The sequence below is a fragment of the Salmo trutta genome, chromosome 7, assembly GCF_901001165.1.
Source record: "Salmo trutta chromosome 7, fSalTru1.1, whole genome shotgun sequence".
In the NCBI taxonomy this organism is placed as follows: domain Eukaryota; kingdom Metazoa; phylum Chordata; class Actinopteri; order Salmoniformes; family Salmonidae; genus Salmo; species Salmo trutta.
Genome location: NC_042963.1, coordinates 15,688,452 through 15,707,701, shown reverse-complemented (window position 1 = coordinate 15,707,701; position 19,250 = coordinate 15,688,452). Strand labels below are relative to the sequence as shown.

The 19,250-nt window shown below is 43.1% G+C and overlaps 1 protein-coding gene across 1 annotated transcript; it reads left to right on the top strand.

Moving 5' to 3' along the window:
* The first annotated feature begins 5,176 nt into the window (after positions 1–5,176).
* Positions 5,177–13,093, top strand: LOC115197019 (dihydrolipoyl dehydrogenase, mitochondrial). Its single transcript, XM_029758139.1, has 14 exons — positions 5,177–5,294; positions 6,205–6,280; positions 6,432–6,511; positions 6,765–6,833; positions 6,963–7,032; positions 7,199–7,299; positions 8,168–8,311; positions 8,413–8,514; positions 8,678–8,868; positions 9,011–9,181; positions 9,481–9,670; positions 11,112–11,249; positions 11,348–11,437; positions 12,378–13,093. The coding sequence occupies exons 1-14, from the start codon at positions 5,256–5,258 to the stop codon at positions 12,441–12,443; spliced, it is 1,527 nt and encodes a 508-aa protein (XP_029613999.1). The 5' UTR covers positions 5,177–5,255; the 3' UTR covers positions 12,444–13,093.
* The last annotated feature ends 6,157 nt before the right edge of the window (positions 13,094–19,250 follow it).

The following is a 19,250-nucleotide window of genomic DNA, read 5'->3' as shown; positions in this document are numbered from 1 at the left end:
CTGCAAATTATAGCCAACAGGCTAACAGCACATGGTTTTTAATAATAACATTTTTGAACTAAATGCCTGCATAATTTATACCTTTGGCAAAGGGAAGTGAAACATTTATAGTTGAGGAGGTAATTCAGTCAGATTTGACTTAGGTATTACTGCTTTTTAGACAATATTTTTGGAGAAAACTGCAGTATATTGGTTGTCTATGTTCACTACATACTTCAGTATGAGACTGCATCATTGAAGTCGTTTATGTGACGTCAAAATGGCGGGTGTAGTACAAAACAAAGTAATCAGCGATTGGATCGTCTCTAACCAATCAGAGTATTAAAGCCAATGACGATTTTTCAAAATTCCACTTTATCCAAGTGTGTTCTGGCTCTGGCTCAATCCATTCGTTTCTGGGACCAATCAGAATGGTTAGAAAGTGTTTGCGTTCTAGAAATCATTGAGGAGGGACTCAAATCCAGAGGGGAAACATTAGAGAAGAAAAGTTTGTGGCCGTTGCGTTTGGCGCAATGAGCTTGGGTAGCCAATATACTGCCAAAACTCTATGGACCCAAAGGCTCAGCCTCCATAATATTTACAAGGATAATATGAAACGGTCATTTGTGTAAGTAGGAGTCACAAAAAAATATAAAAAATGGTTGAAAACCCTTTCCTCCAACTCTCCTTGGGGTCCATGAGTTGAATTATAAGAAAATGTTTTTCCTCATCATGTACACCAGTTTTAGAAATTGTACCTCTATGCATTCAAGTAGTGCCCTCTAGTGTTCACTTTGTAGCAAAATACAACTTGAGGCCAATCAAGGACACGTTACCCAGGCCAACACATACTGTATCACTATGGCAATGTTCAAAACCACCTAAAGATCAAGAATACATACCTATCTATAACCCTGGTACATTATCATACAGCATTGTGGCCTAAACGTTATAATCAATGGATAATTCAATTAGGCTAAAAATCTAGTTTTACAAAGATGGTGTCTTGTATGGTAGCGAATGGCAGCATCAAAATGAGTAGCATGCATCTTATCCATCAATTAGATATTTTCACCTAAAAATAATGAGGTCTTCTGACAGTGGCACAGAACGTAACTGGATCCATGGCAACAGAACCTCAGGACCACTGTCAACCCACATAGAGCCTACACACACACACACACACACACACAATGACCACTACGGGGCCCATCATGCCACCCATTAAAACAGGTTCAGTCGAGTTCAGCTGAGTTTGGCGAGTACTCGTGCTGCGCCCCATTCAGGCCGAGTCAGTACCCCCCTAGATGGACCCTTTTCTCTGGACACACAATTGGAGAGTTCAGGCAGAAACAGAGCAGCTCGCAGCAGCAGTGACCATTCAAACCGGTGAGCTGATGTCAAACGGTGTGTGATGTCAGACGGATATGGGCCAATGCTGAGTGGTTTGGACACCTGGGGGAATTCAAAAGGCAGCTCTTTTTTGTTCTGTCACTTTTCAGACTTGCTTCTTCAGCAGTCAATCACAATACCCGGCTTGTTGTTTTTACAAAGGGATCTTTAGGGTTAGTGCTTGAGAAGTCTGTACAAATAAATACACACAGCGCTTTACAAAGAATATCTGAAGATCAGTGCCTGTCTTTGTAGGGCTTGCCAGCTCAGAGCTCAGGGAAAATGTCCTTTGTATTATTATGAAAAGGAAAGACTCCTCCCAGCACTTCCATGTAATATCTAATGGACAAATTCATGACAAGTCATTTGTAATCTCATATGCTCATCATCTGTGTTCATGCATTAATTGAACATTCAAACTCAGCAATAATGGATAAGAGAGTGCAATCAATTTGACTATTCTCCATATTCACAAACCCTTTCTTTCCACCCTCTCTCTCGACCCACACACACATACACACACACACACTCTCTCTCTCCCCACACACACTCTCCGCACTCCCGACACGTTCTACCAAATCAAATTAAATGTATTCATCACATACACAGTTTACAGCAGGTATAAAAGGTGCACTGAAATTGTTATGTGCTAGCTCTCTCAACTAAGCAGTACATTAGTCAATAATAACTAGGAAAAAAGTCAAGTAAAAAATGACATGTAGTAGAATAGGTAGTAGGTAGTATGGATAGTAATAATGGACTGTATTTACAAATATAAAGTGGGTAGTGGAATCAATAATACATATTAGAACAGCAGCGTTGACTAGGTCGTTCCACGAAAACAGTGCCTTTTGCATCCCTTTAATATTTTAAGTAGAAATTGTAGACCAATATTGCATAATAATTGTCATAATAAATGAAGTGCCCTTTAATATAGACCACATGGAGAATTAAATAAATCTTTTTAATATGAATAAAGGCTTGCTGAATTGCAAAAAGTCAGCATTTTCACATGTCCCTCTGTCAACCCTGTGTCACTTCTAGGAAGATTTTAACTCACTTAATCCCAACATTCCTCCAAGTTTCACCATCACCGTCATTTCTGAAGATTATTATTGTCCCCCACGAGGAAGTTGGGGAGGGGACTGTGGATGTCTCTGTCCGTCAATACGTTTGTATGTTAGCAACACTTGATATCTCAGACAGCACCGGGTCGATTTTGATGAAACTTGGGTGAGTGACGCGTCTTGCCATAGAGATCCGGTATGTACAAAATTACAGTGATTGGCCCAAGGCTGGAGCTATAGTAATTTAACTGAAATGTGTTATTCACACACAGTATCCTAATAGGCCCAAGGGGGATGCTGCCTCATTCATTGGGGACGACATATTTACGCTTGACTTGTTTACTTCATGTGATTAGTGATTCATTTACTTCTGTCCCTCATTTTAAGGTCAACCCTGTCACGTGAACTGAACTCTCCTTTTAATATGGTGAAACTATTCCTTTTTACATATTTTTTCTCAAAAGAAACAGGTGAGCTGGTTCTGCTCTTTTTGGCCATTTTCTGGTGTTTTGTGTTGGAAAACTGAGCGGGTCGAGCATAACACGTCAACCCTGTTACACATTGATAGACAGGCAAGAAATATTTTAACAAGTTCATTATTTTTTGTGAAGCTTGCAATCAATTGCCACTCCCTGTTGCACACAAGCTTCCATTCTCCCTGTCACAATGGGATTAATGGGTGATTCAAGCTTCCATTCTCCCTGTCACAATGGGATTAATGGGTGATTCAAGCTTCCATTCTCCCTGTCACAATGGGATTAATGGGTGATTCAAGCTTCCATTCTCCCTGTCACAATGGGATTAATGGGTGATTTAAGCTTCCATTCTCCCTGTCACAATGGGATTAATGGGTGATTTAAGAAGCTTCCATTCTCCCTGTCACAATGGGATTAATGGGTGATTTAAGAAGAATTCTTCAACCCAGTTACTTCATTTGGAACCTAATATGTTTTTTTAAACCTCTTGAGATGGGAAACATGTGTTTTATGCTTGTGTGTGTGAAGTCAGAGCAAATCATTTATAATGTGCATAATATTCTCTTCGGTGCAAATAGTCTGTAAGGTGCAGATCTGTGCAGGGAGACAGCTAGGTTTAGCTTTTCAGCAGTCTGATGGCCTGGTGGTAGAAGCTGTCTCGGAGCCTGTTGGTCCAAGAGCCGATACTCCAATACCGCTTGACAGATGGTAACACAGTGAACAGTCCGCCGTTCGGGTGACTGGAGTCCTTGATGATCTTTAGGGCCTTCCTCAGACGCCGCCTGGTGTAGATGTCCTGGAGGGCAGGGAGTGATGTGTTGGGCCGTCTGCACCACCACCCTCTGGCGGGCCTTCTGGTTGCGAGACAAATGGTCCCCGAAAGGGTTGGTGCACTGGCCACCCGAGCTGTGTACAAAACACATGCATAAGTATTAGAAATGTGACTTGACTTTAGGATTAATTAGACAGGACTAGGATCTCTCTCTCTCTCTCACACACACACACACACACACACACACACACACACACACACCTTAAGCATGAGATTGGATCATGAAGCATCTCATTGTAACATTGTGGAAATAATGATAGCAAAACAAGATATTTTGTCTAACATACTATCTATCAATATATTGTGTGAGGTAAAAACTCAGCAAAAGGTATCACATTGAGACTGATGTCAAATCAAAATCAAATCAACATTTTATTGGTCACACACATATTTAGCAGATGTTATTGTGGGTGAAGCTAAATGCTTGTGTTCCTAGATCCAACAGTGCAGCAATATCTAACAATTCACAACAATATACACAAATCTAAAAGTAAAATAATGGAATTAAGAAATATTAGGACGAGCAATGTCAGAGTGGCATTGACTAATACATGTGAAATGAGTAAAGCAGTATGTAAACATTATTCAAGTGATTCCATGTCTATGTATATAGGGCAGCAGCCTCTAAGGTGCAGGGTTGAGTAACCGGATAGTAGCCGGCTAGTGATGGCTATTTAAGTCTGATGGTCTTAAGATAGAAGCTGTTTTTCAGTCTCTTGGTCCCAGCTTTGATGCACCTGTACTGACCTCGCCTTCTGGATGGTAGCGGGGTGAACAGGCCGTGGCTCGGGTGGTTGATGTCCTTGATGATCTTTTTGGGCAGACCACACCACCCCCTGGAGAGCTCTGCGGTTGCGGGCGGTGCAGTTGCCGTACCATGCTCTCAATTGTGCATCTGTAAAAGTTTGAGGTTTTTTTTCAGCTTCTTGAGGTTGAAGAGGCGCTGTTGCGCCTTCTTCACCACACGGTCTGTGTGAGTGAACCATTTCAGATCGTCAGTGATGTGTACACCGAGGAACTGGAGGATTTCCACCTTCACTGCGGTAACGTCGATGTGAATAGGGGCATGCTCCCTCTGCTGTTTCCTGAAGTCCACGATAAACTACTTTGTTTTGTTGACGTTGAGTGAGAGGTTATTTTCCTGGCATCACTCTCCCAGGGCCCTCACCTCCTCCCTGTAGGTTGTCTCGTCATTGTTGGTAATCAGGTCTACTACTGTTGTGTCGTCTGCAAACTTGATGATTGAGTTGGAGGCGTGCGTAGGCCACGCCGTCATGGGTGAGTTATATTAATGTTTTAGACGCAAATAACCTTATTTTTTTTAGTGATTTCTAGAACACCTGTTTGGATCAGATTAAATGTAGTATGACACCAAAGATTTTTTACATCATAGGGAGGCGACAGACAGTATTTGTGTTTCTTGGATTGTTACTGCGCAAGCGCAATTTCGTGAGTCCTTGGATGATCCGCCTGCTGTAGGTTACGCAGCCTGTAAGGGACACATACAAAATGCAGAGCTGGAATCAAGTATATCGCACTCTGGCAACGGTAAGGAAAAACAATTCTAGGCCAATTAGTTGTTCAAGTTGTCTGGAACAAATATGAGTTAATGTGACATACGTTGGAGAGTTATCTCGGCTGTCTTTCAACGCGATTTATGAATTACAGGCCTTGCTAGCCACCTAGAGTAGCTATGCTGGTTAAACTCTCCAGCTATACACTAGCAGCTAGCTAGCATAGCGTTAGCGAGTACACAGTTAGCTAGCTAACTAATGTTAGTTGGCTCTTCCTATATTATATGCCCTCCCAAGCTAGCCTTGTTTGGTGCGTGTTTTGTGCAACATTATTGCTGGTTAGGTTTAAATTGTTTATAAGATACATTGGCGAACGTTAATGTCATTACAAAATAATCCATCTCAAAGTAAGCTAAATTAGCTAGCTAGCTACCACAGTCAACAAGCATCCTCTTGCGAATGACGAAAATGACATCCAGCCCTGTTTGAGGACTGCTACCAATGTTACATAATTGACTGTCAAACTCCCAAGTACTCAACTTTGATTTGTAAAGCTATTTGAGTAATCATATAACACTGTTGTTAGCCAACAGTATATGTAAGATAACTATTTATTATTTTATTTTCACCAGTACTTGATAACTAACAGTAGTTAACAAATGTAGCTAGTATTGTAACTAGTTCATCTTTCTACGACCTTATAATCATCACATACACTCACTCACTGTAATACTTGCAATCCTGTTCAGATTGCATTGGCCTTTACAGGATTTTTGTCTTGCATTCTAGAGTGCTGAATAAAAAAACGAAACATTAACTGACTTCTTGACATGGATGACAACTACAACAACATCACAGCAGAACCATCTACAACGCAAGCTGACATTAAAGTCAAAATCTGTCTGCTCACTGTCCCAATTTGTGTCCCCTCCTAACACATACAGCGGAGCCACCAACTCCCGAATAGGCTCCAGGGTGCAACTGTTCTCTCCGTCCGAACATACGCTGACAAAGCACAGAGTAAGTCAACGTTTCACTCCAACGTCCAATTAGCTAATCCGAGGTGCTGCTCTTATCAAACTGAATCCCAACATGTACACAAGGTGAATACAACATGTTCCTCTATAACTTGTTGCCTCTTCTGATAAACATGTTCTTTGCTCTCCTACAGTTGATGCTGACGTCACAGTGGTGGGCTCTGGTCCTGGTGGATATGTCGCTGCAATCAAAGCAGCGCAGCTTGGTTTCAAGGTAAAATTAGGCCTCAGTGTATATACCTTCCGCAGCAATCGAATGTTCGCTCCCGTCCGCACAGGGCTCTGCGCACCTCCCTGGAAAAGGGAGATTTCGGAGTATGTGCAGAGGTGCCGTCGGGTGGACGTTGTGATATTGCATCTTTTTGTTAAAGCGGACACAGCGGAAGGTGTAAATAAGGCTTAACCTTTTTATTATTAGTGATGCCCATCTTGTTGTCATTGTTCACCAACTTTGTTTTCTACCACAGACGGTGTGTGTGGAAAAGAATCCCACCCTAGGCGGGACTTGTTTGAATGTCGGCTGTATCCCCTCAAAGGTAAACATTGGGAATGAGGGGTTCATAGAACTTTTGCTAGGTCTTATTGCGCAACACTCTGACTGCAACTTTATCTTTGCGAGTTGTTGAACAATGTCACATGTCTGTCTCCCTTGTCACCTTGTATAGGCCCTGCTGAACAACTCCTATCTGTACCACCAGGCCCATGGCAAAGACTTCGAAAGCAGGGGCATTGAAAGTAAGAGTCCACATCAGCTAGAGCAGTGGTCACCAGCAGCCTGGCCCTAGAGAGCTGAAGGGTGTGGACAGGCTTTCGCTCCAGTCAAGTCTTTGGGGATTCCAGTAACAAACATTTACTTGAGACTCTTGCTCTCTCTGTCTCTCTCGCTCTCTCTCTGTGCCAGTCTCAGGGATTACATTGAACCTGGAGAAGATGATGTCACAGAAGAGCGGGGCGGTCAAAGCACTGACAGGAGGCATTGCACATTTATTCAAACAGAACAAGGTGAGGTCTCAACTATATAGTTCCTCCCTACATTGGGAGAGAGATGCCTAGTTCACTCTAGCCTCTGCCAGGCTTTCATCTCACCTTCTATATATAAGCCTGTGGAAGTTCTTGTCAGAAAGAGGCTAAAATAAGGTGGAGGGTATCCAAGCCGTTTCCCCCTCTCATCAATTGGAATAGGCACGTTCAGAGGCAGCGATTCTTAACCGAAAGCCAATTATTTTCAATGGTGCTCATGTGGGGTAGTCTCATTACAACCAAAAAATAAATGGCCATCAAAATATATATATATCTCATATATATATATATATATCTCATGCTAGCACCGTAAATTAGCTACATTCTGTATATTTTGCGCTTCTGAAGAGGGATGGAAGGGGTGGTTGTTTTTGAAAAATCGTGTCTTCTCACAGCCAATCAGCGCTCCACTCATACCTATTTTTACAATATGAACTTCCCCAGGCTCTGGAGAACAATGTGAGCAAGGCCTGGAGCCGAGCGGCGGCCAAGTTCACTGAAATTACACATTTGGCTTACTTTATGGATAAATGGCAACTAATCTAGGCAACTAACCAAGACAGCATCTGTAAATATGGGTAAATTAGTGAGATTTCATCCAGCAGGATTATAAGCTTGAAACATCAGCAGCCTGTTTTGACTATCTTCTTTAAATGGAGGTGACCATCTATGGACATTACATTGTCAATGGACTTGGGTCTTTTTCATGAACTCCCTTGTAATTTGAACCCATCACTAAGTTTGATACCAGTGCAAGCTGTTTTGAGGCTTCCCCTTGGATTCTTTGTTCCAGAGTTTGTTATGAACTTGACCCTGACTTTAATGATATAATGTGGCGGTTTCCCCTCAGGTGACGCACGTGAACGGCTATGGGAGGATTACAGGCAAGAACCAGGTGACGGCCACGGCCGAGGACGGCAGCGAGCAGGTCATCAACAGCAATAATATCCTCATAGCCACTGGCTCCGAGGTCACGCCCTTCCCCGGGATTGAGGTACGTTACTGTACTACAGTACTAGTTTGTAGCAGATGACCAGATGTTAGTTGACATGTGTCAAAGCCGAGTCCTAACTCTCCTAACCCCTGTGCTGTCAGGTTGATGAGGACACTGTGGTGTCCTCCACGGGAGCCCTGGATCTGAAGAAGGTCCCTGAGCAACTCATCGTCATCGGCGCCGGAGTCATCGGGGTGGAGCTGGTGAGGGACGACACGCACACATACACACGATTTACAGCATGGTCTGTAAAGAGCCACGATTTACAGCATGGTCTGTAAAGAGTAAGTGGCAGTATGAGGATTCCAACTCTTGGGGGATTCCTAGGGTCCAGTCTAACATCCTGTTTGGCCTCTCGTTTTCCAGGGGTCAGTGTGGCAGCGTCTGGGCTCCAATGTGACAGCGGTCGAGTTCCTGGGCCATGTGGGCGGCATGGGCATCGACATGGAGATCTCCAAGAACTTCCAGCGCATCCTGCAGAAGCAGGGTATTAAGTTCAAGCTGGGCACCAAGGTCATGGGCGCCATCAAGAGGCCTGACGGCAAGATCGATGTGGCGTGAGTTCCATCCCCCGGTGGTGTGTGTGTGTATATAGGGTGGCTCTAGCTGTGAATGAACAAAATCACTAAGAATGAATGTCTAGTTAAAAATCACTAGGTATGACCTAGCCCAAGCGTTCCCGTGTGTTCTTGCCTCCAGTGTGGAGGCGGCTGCCGGCGGGAAGAACGAGACTCTGACGTGTGACGTGCTGCTGGTGTGCATCGGCAGACGGCCCTTCACCAGGAACCTGGGCCTGGAGAACGTGGGCCTGGAGCTGGACAACAGGGGACGCATACCCGTCAACAACCGCTTCCAGACCAAAGTACCCAGGTAGACCTAAACTACCACACCCCTCTATCTAATATACAACATACCCAGGTAGACCTAAACTACCACACCCCTCTATCTAATATACAACATACCCAGGTAGACCTAAACTACCACACCCCTCTATCTAATATACAACATACCCAGGTAGACCTAAACTACCACACCCCTCTGTTATATTCAACACCTGCTTTTTCAATACACACCTATATTACAATCGCCTCTCACCAAGGTCTCTTTCAAAAGGCACTAAATGTGATAACTCAATCTTTCCTTCCCATTTATTCCATCTCCCTCTGTAGTATCTATGCCATTGGTGATGTGATTGCCGGGCCCATGCTGGCACACAAGGCGGAGGACGAGGGCATCATCTGCGTGGAGGGCATGGCTGGGGGCGGCGTGCACATCGACTACAACTGTGTCCCCTCTGTTGTCTACACACACCCCGAGGTGGCATGGGTGGGAAAGACGGAGGAGCAGCTCAAAGAGGAGGTGATACACACATCTCCCCAAACAAACACCCATAGTTTTGACCAAATTAAGTAGCGGACATTGCTTTTATATATAATATAATCACTGGATCAATGCTTTTGTTTGGATTTCAGCTGCTAAAATGTTGATTTGTGATTAAAAATACACTGAACAAAAATATAAAAGGCAACATGTAAAGTGTTGGTCCCATGTTTCATGAGCTGAAATTAAAGATCCCAGAAATATTCCGTACGCACAAAATCTTATTTCTCTCAAATGTTGTGCACAAATTAGTTTACATCCCTGTTAGTGAGAATTTCTCCTTTGCCAAGATAATCCATCTCCCTGACAGGTGTGGCATATCTCAAAGCTGATTAAACAGCATGACCATTACATAGGTGCACCTTGTGCTTGGGACAATAAACTGCCACTCTAAAATGTGCAGTTTTGTCACACAACATGATGCCAAAGATGTCTCAAGTTTTGAGGGATCGTGCAATTGGCATGCTAACTGCAGGAATGTCCACCAGAGCTGTTGCCAGAATTGAATATTAATTTCTCTACCATAACCTGCCTCCCAACTTTGTTTTCGAGAATTTGGCAATACGTCCAACCGGCCTCACAACCGCAGACCACATGTATGTCTGGGTGAGCGGTTTGCTGACGTCAGCGTTGTGAACAGATTGCCCCATGGCGGGGTGATGGTATGGACAGGCATAACCTACGGCCAGCGAAAACAATTGCATTTTATTGATGGCAAGAGATACTGTACTGAGCCAAGACCATGACGAGATCCTGAGGCCCATTGTCGTGACATTCATCCGCCGCCATCACCTCATGTTTCAGCCTGATAATGCGTGGCCCCATGTCGCAAGGACTTATACACAATTCCTGGAAGCTGAAAATGTCCCAGTTCTTACTTGGCCTGCATACCCACCAGACATGCCACCCATTGAGCATGTTTGGGCTGTTCTGGGTATGACAGCGTGTTCCAGTTCCTGCCAATATCCAGCAACTTCGCACAGCCAATGAAGAGGAGTGGGGCAACAATCAAGAGCCTGATAAATTCTATGTGAATGAGATGTCACGCTGCGTGAGGCAAATGGTGATCACACCAAATACTTACTGGTTTTCTGATCCACACGCCTACTTTTTTTAAGGTATGTAACCAACAGATGCATATCTTTATTCACAGTCATGTGAAATACATTGATTAGGGCCTAATGAATTTATTTAAATTGACTGATGTCCTTATATGAACTGTAACTCGTTGCGTTTTATATTTTTGTTCAGTATTCTATTGAAATCCCTGCAGGTATAAGACTTAGTCACAAGGTGGCGATATTCTCCCCAAATTGTTGACTTTCCAAAGGAGCCAAAGTCTCTCAAAGTATCGCACATATACTATCAACACAGAAGAGTGACCATAAAGCATAACAGTAACCTCAACTCTACTTCGCAGGGCATCCCATACAAGGTGGGCAAGTTCCCGTTTGCCGCCAACAGTCGAGCCAAGACCAATGCAGACACTGATGGCCTGGTGAAGATCCTCGGCCACAAGGAGACAGACCGGATATTGGGCGCTCACATCCTGGGCTGTGTGAGTCATGCTACCTCAGGGCTCCTTAGCAGATGAAAATGTGGGCTATAGCGTATGAAGTTGTATGCTAACTATGGTGACCTTTGACCCTTGTCTAGGGGGCAGGTGAGATTATCAACGAGGCGACGCTTGCCATGGAGTACGGAGCGTCCTGCGAGGATGTCGCCCGAGTTTGCCACGCCCATCCCGTGAGTTAAACACACATACGACAGGGGCATGATCAAATACTCATTCATACATACGTCATGTTGTAGAATAATGCAAGTTCAACAATGCCATTTGATATATGGAAGTGGTGGTTACTAATATTTCAAATGGCAGATACTTTTGTAAAACAATCACTGGGTGCGCCGTCATACCCATCGTAGAACAGGGGTTGGGTGGTCAGTCAAATTGATATTTAAGATACTATTAACATGGACCATCAAGCTATTTGATTATCTATTTTAGGACACTTGGGGGCAGGCCTACCAGGGAAAAAATGAGATGACTCTTTAGAATCGGACCTTATTGCCATGATCTCAGTAAGTTATAGCACAAGAGATGGCAAATTTCAGTCTGAAGGAAGTATGCTTTGGAGTGATTGAAATGCATCAGGGAGGTATTGGGAAGTTCAGGAAAACATCAGGGATGATCAAACAATCTTATGAATGTTTGATTGGTGAATCAATTCAGTTTCCTCAGTTATTCTGTGCAGATTCATTTCGAACGAGTCCTGCACAGCTTGTATCCTCATAGGTGAAAACATGCACATGTTCCAGTCTTAGCTTTTAGGGCTGGGGGTCATAGTCTGTAATAGATTAAACCGTTCAAAATCTAGAGGTAAATTTGTGGGAAGAAAACGATTTGAAGATGTGCCAGGATCGCTAGAAACGGTTTTACTGCGCCGTTTGTCCCTGAAGCTAGTAAGGTTATGCACGTAACCACGGTTCTGAAGTGCCGCATTCAACTGACTGAGGAAGACACAACACATTCTTTCATATTATTCCCGCGCGCCGCACAATGACTAAGGCTGATATAGGGCCTAGCCACAATGTCATTCAAATGCACACACATCCACATTTGTGGAACCGAACCACCCACCTGTCAATCTAACCTCCTCTTCTTCCGTCCATCCCTCTCTTCCAGACTGTGTCCGAGGCCTTCAGAGAAGCAAACCTCGCAGCCTCCTTCGGGAAAGCTATCAACTTTTAACTGCCGTCTTCGCTCACACAGCTGTGTACATAACCGTTCTGTCCACGACGTCCCCAAACCAGAAATCAGTCCACAAGCAACGCGCACACTCTAGGAGGGGGACACGGAATGTACCGTGACCCCTCAACTCCAATTAAGAGGCTCCTCTGTATACATACATAGAAAACAAAGACAAACCTTGTATCACATTAAGTATGTAATTTAAATGTTCTCAATAAAGGGGTTTGGGTGGTAAAAACGGACTGGAGATCAAGTCTTTTTGACTTTCTACATCGGAGGTGTCTTGGGTGTTGCACTCAAGGGTCGCTGCTATATTAAATAGCTAACTATATATAGTCGCAGTATATCTAGCATTTTTCCAACACCACTTTCTTATTAGTACAGTGCTCAGAGATGTATATTCATAGGTTGGTATTGGGTGGAATACTGCTGTTTTTAACAATAAGAGATTAGTCATGACTGAGTATTTTTAAAGACTGAGGCAAAACTACTTTTCAATTGTAGTAAAGAGGTTGGAAAGGCCAAATCAGCAACTCGCTTGTATGAATTGCAATACTTATTCAAATATGGCTGTTGTCTTTGTGTGTATACATTCTTGCTTAACTCAGAGCTCTACAAAGCCAATAAAATGTAGTAACGTTTCAAGTCTAGTGATGTGTGACGCATTGAAGTGGTGTTCAGTGCAATGTGTGGAACAGCAGAGGGACCTATACCAACTACTTCAGTAAGATGTGACTTCCTCTCCATCTTCATGCATTTGGAGTCGCTGTAAATCAGGTGAAAGGAGTAGTGGTAGTCTGCTAAAGGGTTTTCCCAGACACAGATCAAGCCTTCTTCTGGACTTAATAGCATGCTTAATCACTGAAATGGTTTAGTCCAGAAGTATACTGCATAGCAGGATCAATGATTTAGCCAGATAACTCTAAAACAACCAGAAATAATTACTGCTACAGGGAGCCCCATTAAATTGTTTTCACTAATTAGTATTTTGAACGATCTGATGTGACTGGTCAAAAGACCAATTAGTGGGAAAAAAGAACAGAATTGGGCTGCCTGTGTAAATGCAGCCTTAGCTGGCTAACTCATTGATCCTGCTTTGTCATAGTCACCCCTCAGGACAAGGGGGGTAGATCCGCTTTAATATTGCAGCTAGATGCCTCAATGCCATTTTCTGCTAAATATATTACATTTTTACTGACACCATTTTACATTAGTTCTCTTCCCTTCAGCACCCCTCCCATTTATCTCTGAACACCATCCCGTTTTGATTTCTATTAGCCATGTATTGTTTCAAATGTCCTGAACCTTTTTATTCTCATAGTTTCTACAGATTGTAAAGAAAATGTTTAGGTAAGAGTATTATATTATTGATTGATTATGACTTTTCAAATCACCCAGCAGTGCTATTTGCAGAGTTAGCTCCAGCTAAATGTTGTAATTCTTCAGCCTTTCCGGAACCTCAGACCAAAAAAAAGCTACGCATGCTAATTCCCAAAACAAGTGATCTAATGATTCTCTTCGCAACAAAATCTGCAGAGCTGGGATGGTTGTATCCCCCATATAAACTGAACATGTAAAGTTCAAATAGCTGAAATAAAAGATCCCAGAAATGTTCCTTACGCACAAAAATGTTTACATCCGTTAGTGAGCATTTCTCCTTTGCCAAGATAATCCATCCACCTGAGAGGTGTGGCATATCAAGAAGCTGATCATTACACAAGTGCACCTTGTGCTGGGGACAATAAAATGTGCAGTTTGTCAGGCAACACAATGCCACAGATGTTTTGAGGGAGCGTGCAATTGGAATGCTGACTGCCCAAATTTCCAACAGAGTTGTTGCCAGAGGTCATTTTGGAGAATTTAGCAGTACGTCCAACCGGCCTCACAATCGCAGACCACATGTAACCACGCCAGCCCAGGAACTCCACATCTGGCTTCTTCACCTGTGGGATCGTCTGAGACCAGCCACCCAGACAGCTGATGAAACTCAGAAGTATTTATGTCTGTAATAAAGCCCTTTTGTACAGGAATAACAAATTCTGATTGGCTGGGCAGGGCAGCTCAGCCATGAGTGGCCATCGTGAAAGCCATAGATTAGGGTCTGATGAATTTATTTCAATTGACTGATTTCTTGTTGCATTTTATAAAATCTTTGAAATTGTTGCATGTTGTGTTTATTTTTGTTCAGTATATACATACACATGAGAGTACTAGTCAAAAGTTTGGACACCTACTCATTCAAGGGGTTTTCTTTATTTTGCCAATTCTCTACATTGTAGAATAAGTGAAGACATCAAAACAATGAAATAACACACATGGAATCATGTAGTAACCAAAAAAAGTGTTAAATAGATTAGATTCTTCAAAGTAGCCACCCTTTGCCTATGACAGGTTTGCACACTTTTGATATTCTCTCAACCATCTTCATGAGGTAGTCACCTGGAATGCATTTCAATTAACAGGTGTGCCTTGTTAAAAGTTAATTTGTGGAATTTCTTTCCTTAATGCATTTGACTCATATATAAACTCAGCAAAAAAACATTGTGCGTTACATTTCTGTTAGTCACATATCTGTGGAACTTGCTCAGTTTGTAACAACTGAGACATAAACGTTTGTCCTCTCACTGTCAACTGCGTTTACTTAACATGTGTAAATATTTGTATGAACATAAGATTCACAACTGAGACATAAACTGAACAAGTTCCACAGACATGTGACTAACAGAAATGTAACGCACAACGTTGAGATTGCCTGCAATGACAACAAGCTCAGTCTGATGATGCTGTGACACACCGCCCCAGACCATGACAGACCCTCCACCTCCAAATCGATCCTGCTCCAGAGAACAGGCCTCTGTGTAACGCTCATTCCTTCGACAATAAACGCAAATCCGACCATCAGCCCTGGTGAGACAAAACCTCGACTCGTAAGTGAAGAGCACTTTTTGCCAGTCCTGTCTGGTCCAGCGACAGTGGGTTTGTGCCCATAGGCGACGTTGTTGCCGTTGATGTCTGGTGAGGACCTGCCTTACAACAGGCCTACAAGCCCTCAGTCCAGCCTCTCTCAGCCTATTGCGGACAGTCTGAGCACTGATGGAGGGATTGTGCATTCCTGGTGTAACTCAGGCGGTTGTTGTTGCCATCCTGTACCTGTTGTTCGGATGTACCGATCCTGTGCAGGTGTTGTTACACGTGGTCAGCCACTGCGAGGACGATCAGCTGTCCATCCTGTCTCCCTGTAGCACTGTCTTAGGCGTCTTACAGTACGGACATTGCAATATATTGCCCTGGCCACATCTGCAGTCCTCATGCCTCCTTGCAGCATGCCTAAGGCACATTCACGCAGATGAGCAGGGACCCTGGGCATCTTTCTTTTGGTGTTTTTCAGAGTCAGTAGAAAGGCCTCTTTAGTGTTTTCATAACTGTGACCTTAATTGCCTACCGTCTATAAGCTGTTAGTGTCTTAACGACCGTTCCACAGGTGCATGTTCATTAATTGTTTATGGTTCATTTGAACAAGCATGGGAAACAGTGTTTAAACCCTTTACAATGAAGATCTGTGAAGTTATTTTGATTTTTCCGAATTATCTTTGAAAGACAGGGTCCTGAAAATGTGACGTTTCTTTTTTTGCTGAGTTAATATATAACATTCTATTGGTTGGTGAGGCACCCATGCTCAGGAAGAATGACAGTGGTCTTTCCGAGTGCAACTCGCTCAGAAGACTGGGGATGGTAGATGGCATGGTGCTGGTACCTGGAGTGGAGCTGTTACCTGTCATTGAAGCTCTGAACGGGGCAGGGCTTGGGGACCTGGAGCATTGTCTATGGAAATGCCCTCCCCACATTGGTAACAGGTGGCTCTGTTAGGACTTGGGAGACCTGAATGTCACTCTGCCCTGGCTGGATCCCCTCCTTCCACTCTCAGAAGCTGCTGGAGCTGGATAGGGGGTTGTGTAAGGCTTTTCAGTTCCACCCGCATATGTTTCACCTCTTCTAGCACAGATTCAAACTGTTCCTGGGTGACATACGTGGGCCCTTAAACTCTGTATATCGCTGGTGGTTAATTTGAGTCAGACTATGATGATATGCATACAGTAGGCCCTCTGGCCATGTGTTCGCTAAGGTGTCCATGCCCTGGGGTCTTTTGGACAGAGAGAACCAGAGGGAGCAGGTCCACGTGTGCTGTTCTGAACCGCTGCCATATCATCTTCACTACTTGTGGGTGAAGTCTCCATTCCCCGGGGGTGGTTTCTGTCTCGACAAGAAATCTGCCACCTCGTTCACCTTGCATGGGGGATGAATGGCTCATAGGGAGGCCAGATGTGGTAGGGCCCATATCAAGAGTTGTTGGGCCACCTGTAGGGACCTTACAGACCTTGTTCCCCCTTGATGGTTGATCTGGATCACTGTCGATGTATTGTCTGATCGTATCAAGACACGTTTGTGTTTGAGAACCGGCAGAAAGTGATTCAGGGCTAATTTCTAGCATGTTGATGAGCTCTTTCCTCCAGTGGCGGCACCACTCTCCCCTTACAGACCTGTGTTGCCACACCGCTCCCCAGCCTGTTAGTTAAGAGCCGGCCGTCACTACTTCCCGCCCTGCCGGAATTGATCTGAGGGACACCTGTAGCCAGGTAGGCTCTCTTCCTACATGGCCGCAGAGTAAAGTAGCACGCCCTTGTCGTCTGTATTTGTGTTTCTGTCCCAGTTGGGGTCTAAGCGGAAGTCATTAAACCACACTTGTAGTGGCCTTAAAGTAAGCAGACCTAACGGTGTCACCGTGGAGGCCGCCGCGAGCACGCGCATCAGTTGTTGGAATGTTCGTACCTTCACCAATGCAATCAACTGGAATTGTTGCAGAAAAAGATTGCTGTCCACACGCTGAGGTGTTATACATACCCTCTTAGTGCGGGAGTTCAGAGCCATGCCAATAAAGGTGAACTTTTGGCTTGGTGTGAAGTTGCTGTTTTCGTTGTTCACGGTAGGACCCAGTCGAGTGGGGGCACAGATGAGTCAGTCGTTGAGGTAAGGAAGGATCTTGATCCCCTGTATGTGGAGGGATCGCAGGGCTGTGCTTGTGAAGATGCGAGGAGCCAGGGAGAGACCAAAGGGTAATACCGGAAACTGGTATGCCTGGCCCTGGAAGGCGAACCACAGCAAACGCCTGTGTTCCGGTAACACAGGAACGTGAAAGTAAGCATCTTTTAGGTCCAGGGATGTGAACCACTCTCCTGTGGATACAGTATGGAGAACATAGACCGTCCACAACATGTACAATTTTGACAAAAACAATGGATATGTTGCCGTAAGAGGTTAGTAGAATCTTATTCAAAATGATTTACAGCTGTAATGGCTGCCATAGGTGCTTCCACCAAGTGTAAACTCTGGGTAGTGTGAAGACATATGCTATCAATACATTTTCATTTTGTATTTATTTTATTAATTTGGAAAATGTTCTATATTTTTCTTTCACTTAAATGTAATCCTTTTTAGATTTCATTTCAAGGCAGCAAAATGTGAAGATGGTGCAAGGGGTGTGTAGACTTTCACTAGTAACTGTATGTAGGAGGATGCAGATGTAATTATATAATAATGAAAGTCATAGAATTTATATAAATTCAATTATCGATATCAACAAGTCTAATTATTGATATTGCTAATTTAATTGTTGATACACATTTTAATTATTTATATTGATACAAAAATCCAATCTTATATCAATAAATGATGACACAAAAAAAATACAATTATAGATATCAATTTCAATATGTTAAAACGGCTTTCCATAATATGTCATGGTACAAATTTCTGAACGGATCTTGCGCAATAACTACTGTATCTATTGAGCTCACAAGTAACAAACGATCCTATTATTATGGTGGGAGACACATGGTTAAGTACTTCAAAGGACCATAAAAGGGTGATAACCCTCATGCACTTAAGGAGATCATGAATATTATGGACACATTAGAACTAGCGAATATATGGAGGCAAAAAATAAAAACTGACCTAGTAAGATATGAGACTTAATCAAGCTAGCCATCTTGACTACTTTCGTGTTATTCTCACAGGCTCCAAAAGTGAAAAAACATGTTGATAGGACAATTTAAACTGAGCCATGTTGGTTTAAAAAGCTGACTCTAACAAATGAAAAATGTATCACTTGTGATCAGACCACCATCTGGACAGAGATATTGGATGACAATTTCTTCTTAGCTAACGCAAAATAATTAGACTTTTTCCCTGCACAACATACAGTACCAGTCAAAATGTTTTTTTTAAATTTTTTAAATTTTTTTTTTACTAGTTTCTACATTGTAGAATAATAGTGAAGACATCAAAACTACGAAATAACACATATGGAATCATGTAGTAACCAACAAAGTGTTAAAAAAAATCTAAATATATTTTATATAGTAGCCAACCTTTGCCTTGATAACAGCTTTGCACACTCTTGGCATTCTCTCAACTAGCAAATTGCTGTTGACTTTTTCCACATTTTGTTACATTACAGCCTTATTCTAAAATGTATTAAATTGTTCTTTCCCCCTCATCAATCTACACACATACCCCATAATGACAAAGCAAAAACAGGTTGCTAGAAATGTTTGTAAATAACAACACTGAAATATCACATTTACATAAGTATTCAGATCCTTTACTCAATACTTTGTTGAAGTACCTTTGGCAGCGATTAGACTCAAGACTTCGGTATGACGCTACAAGCTTGGCACACCTGTATTTGGGAAGTTTCTCCCATTCTTCTCTGCAGATCCTGTCAAGCTCTTTCAGGTTGGATGGGGAGCG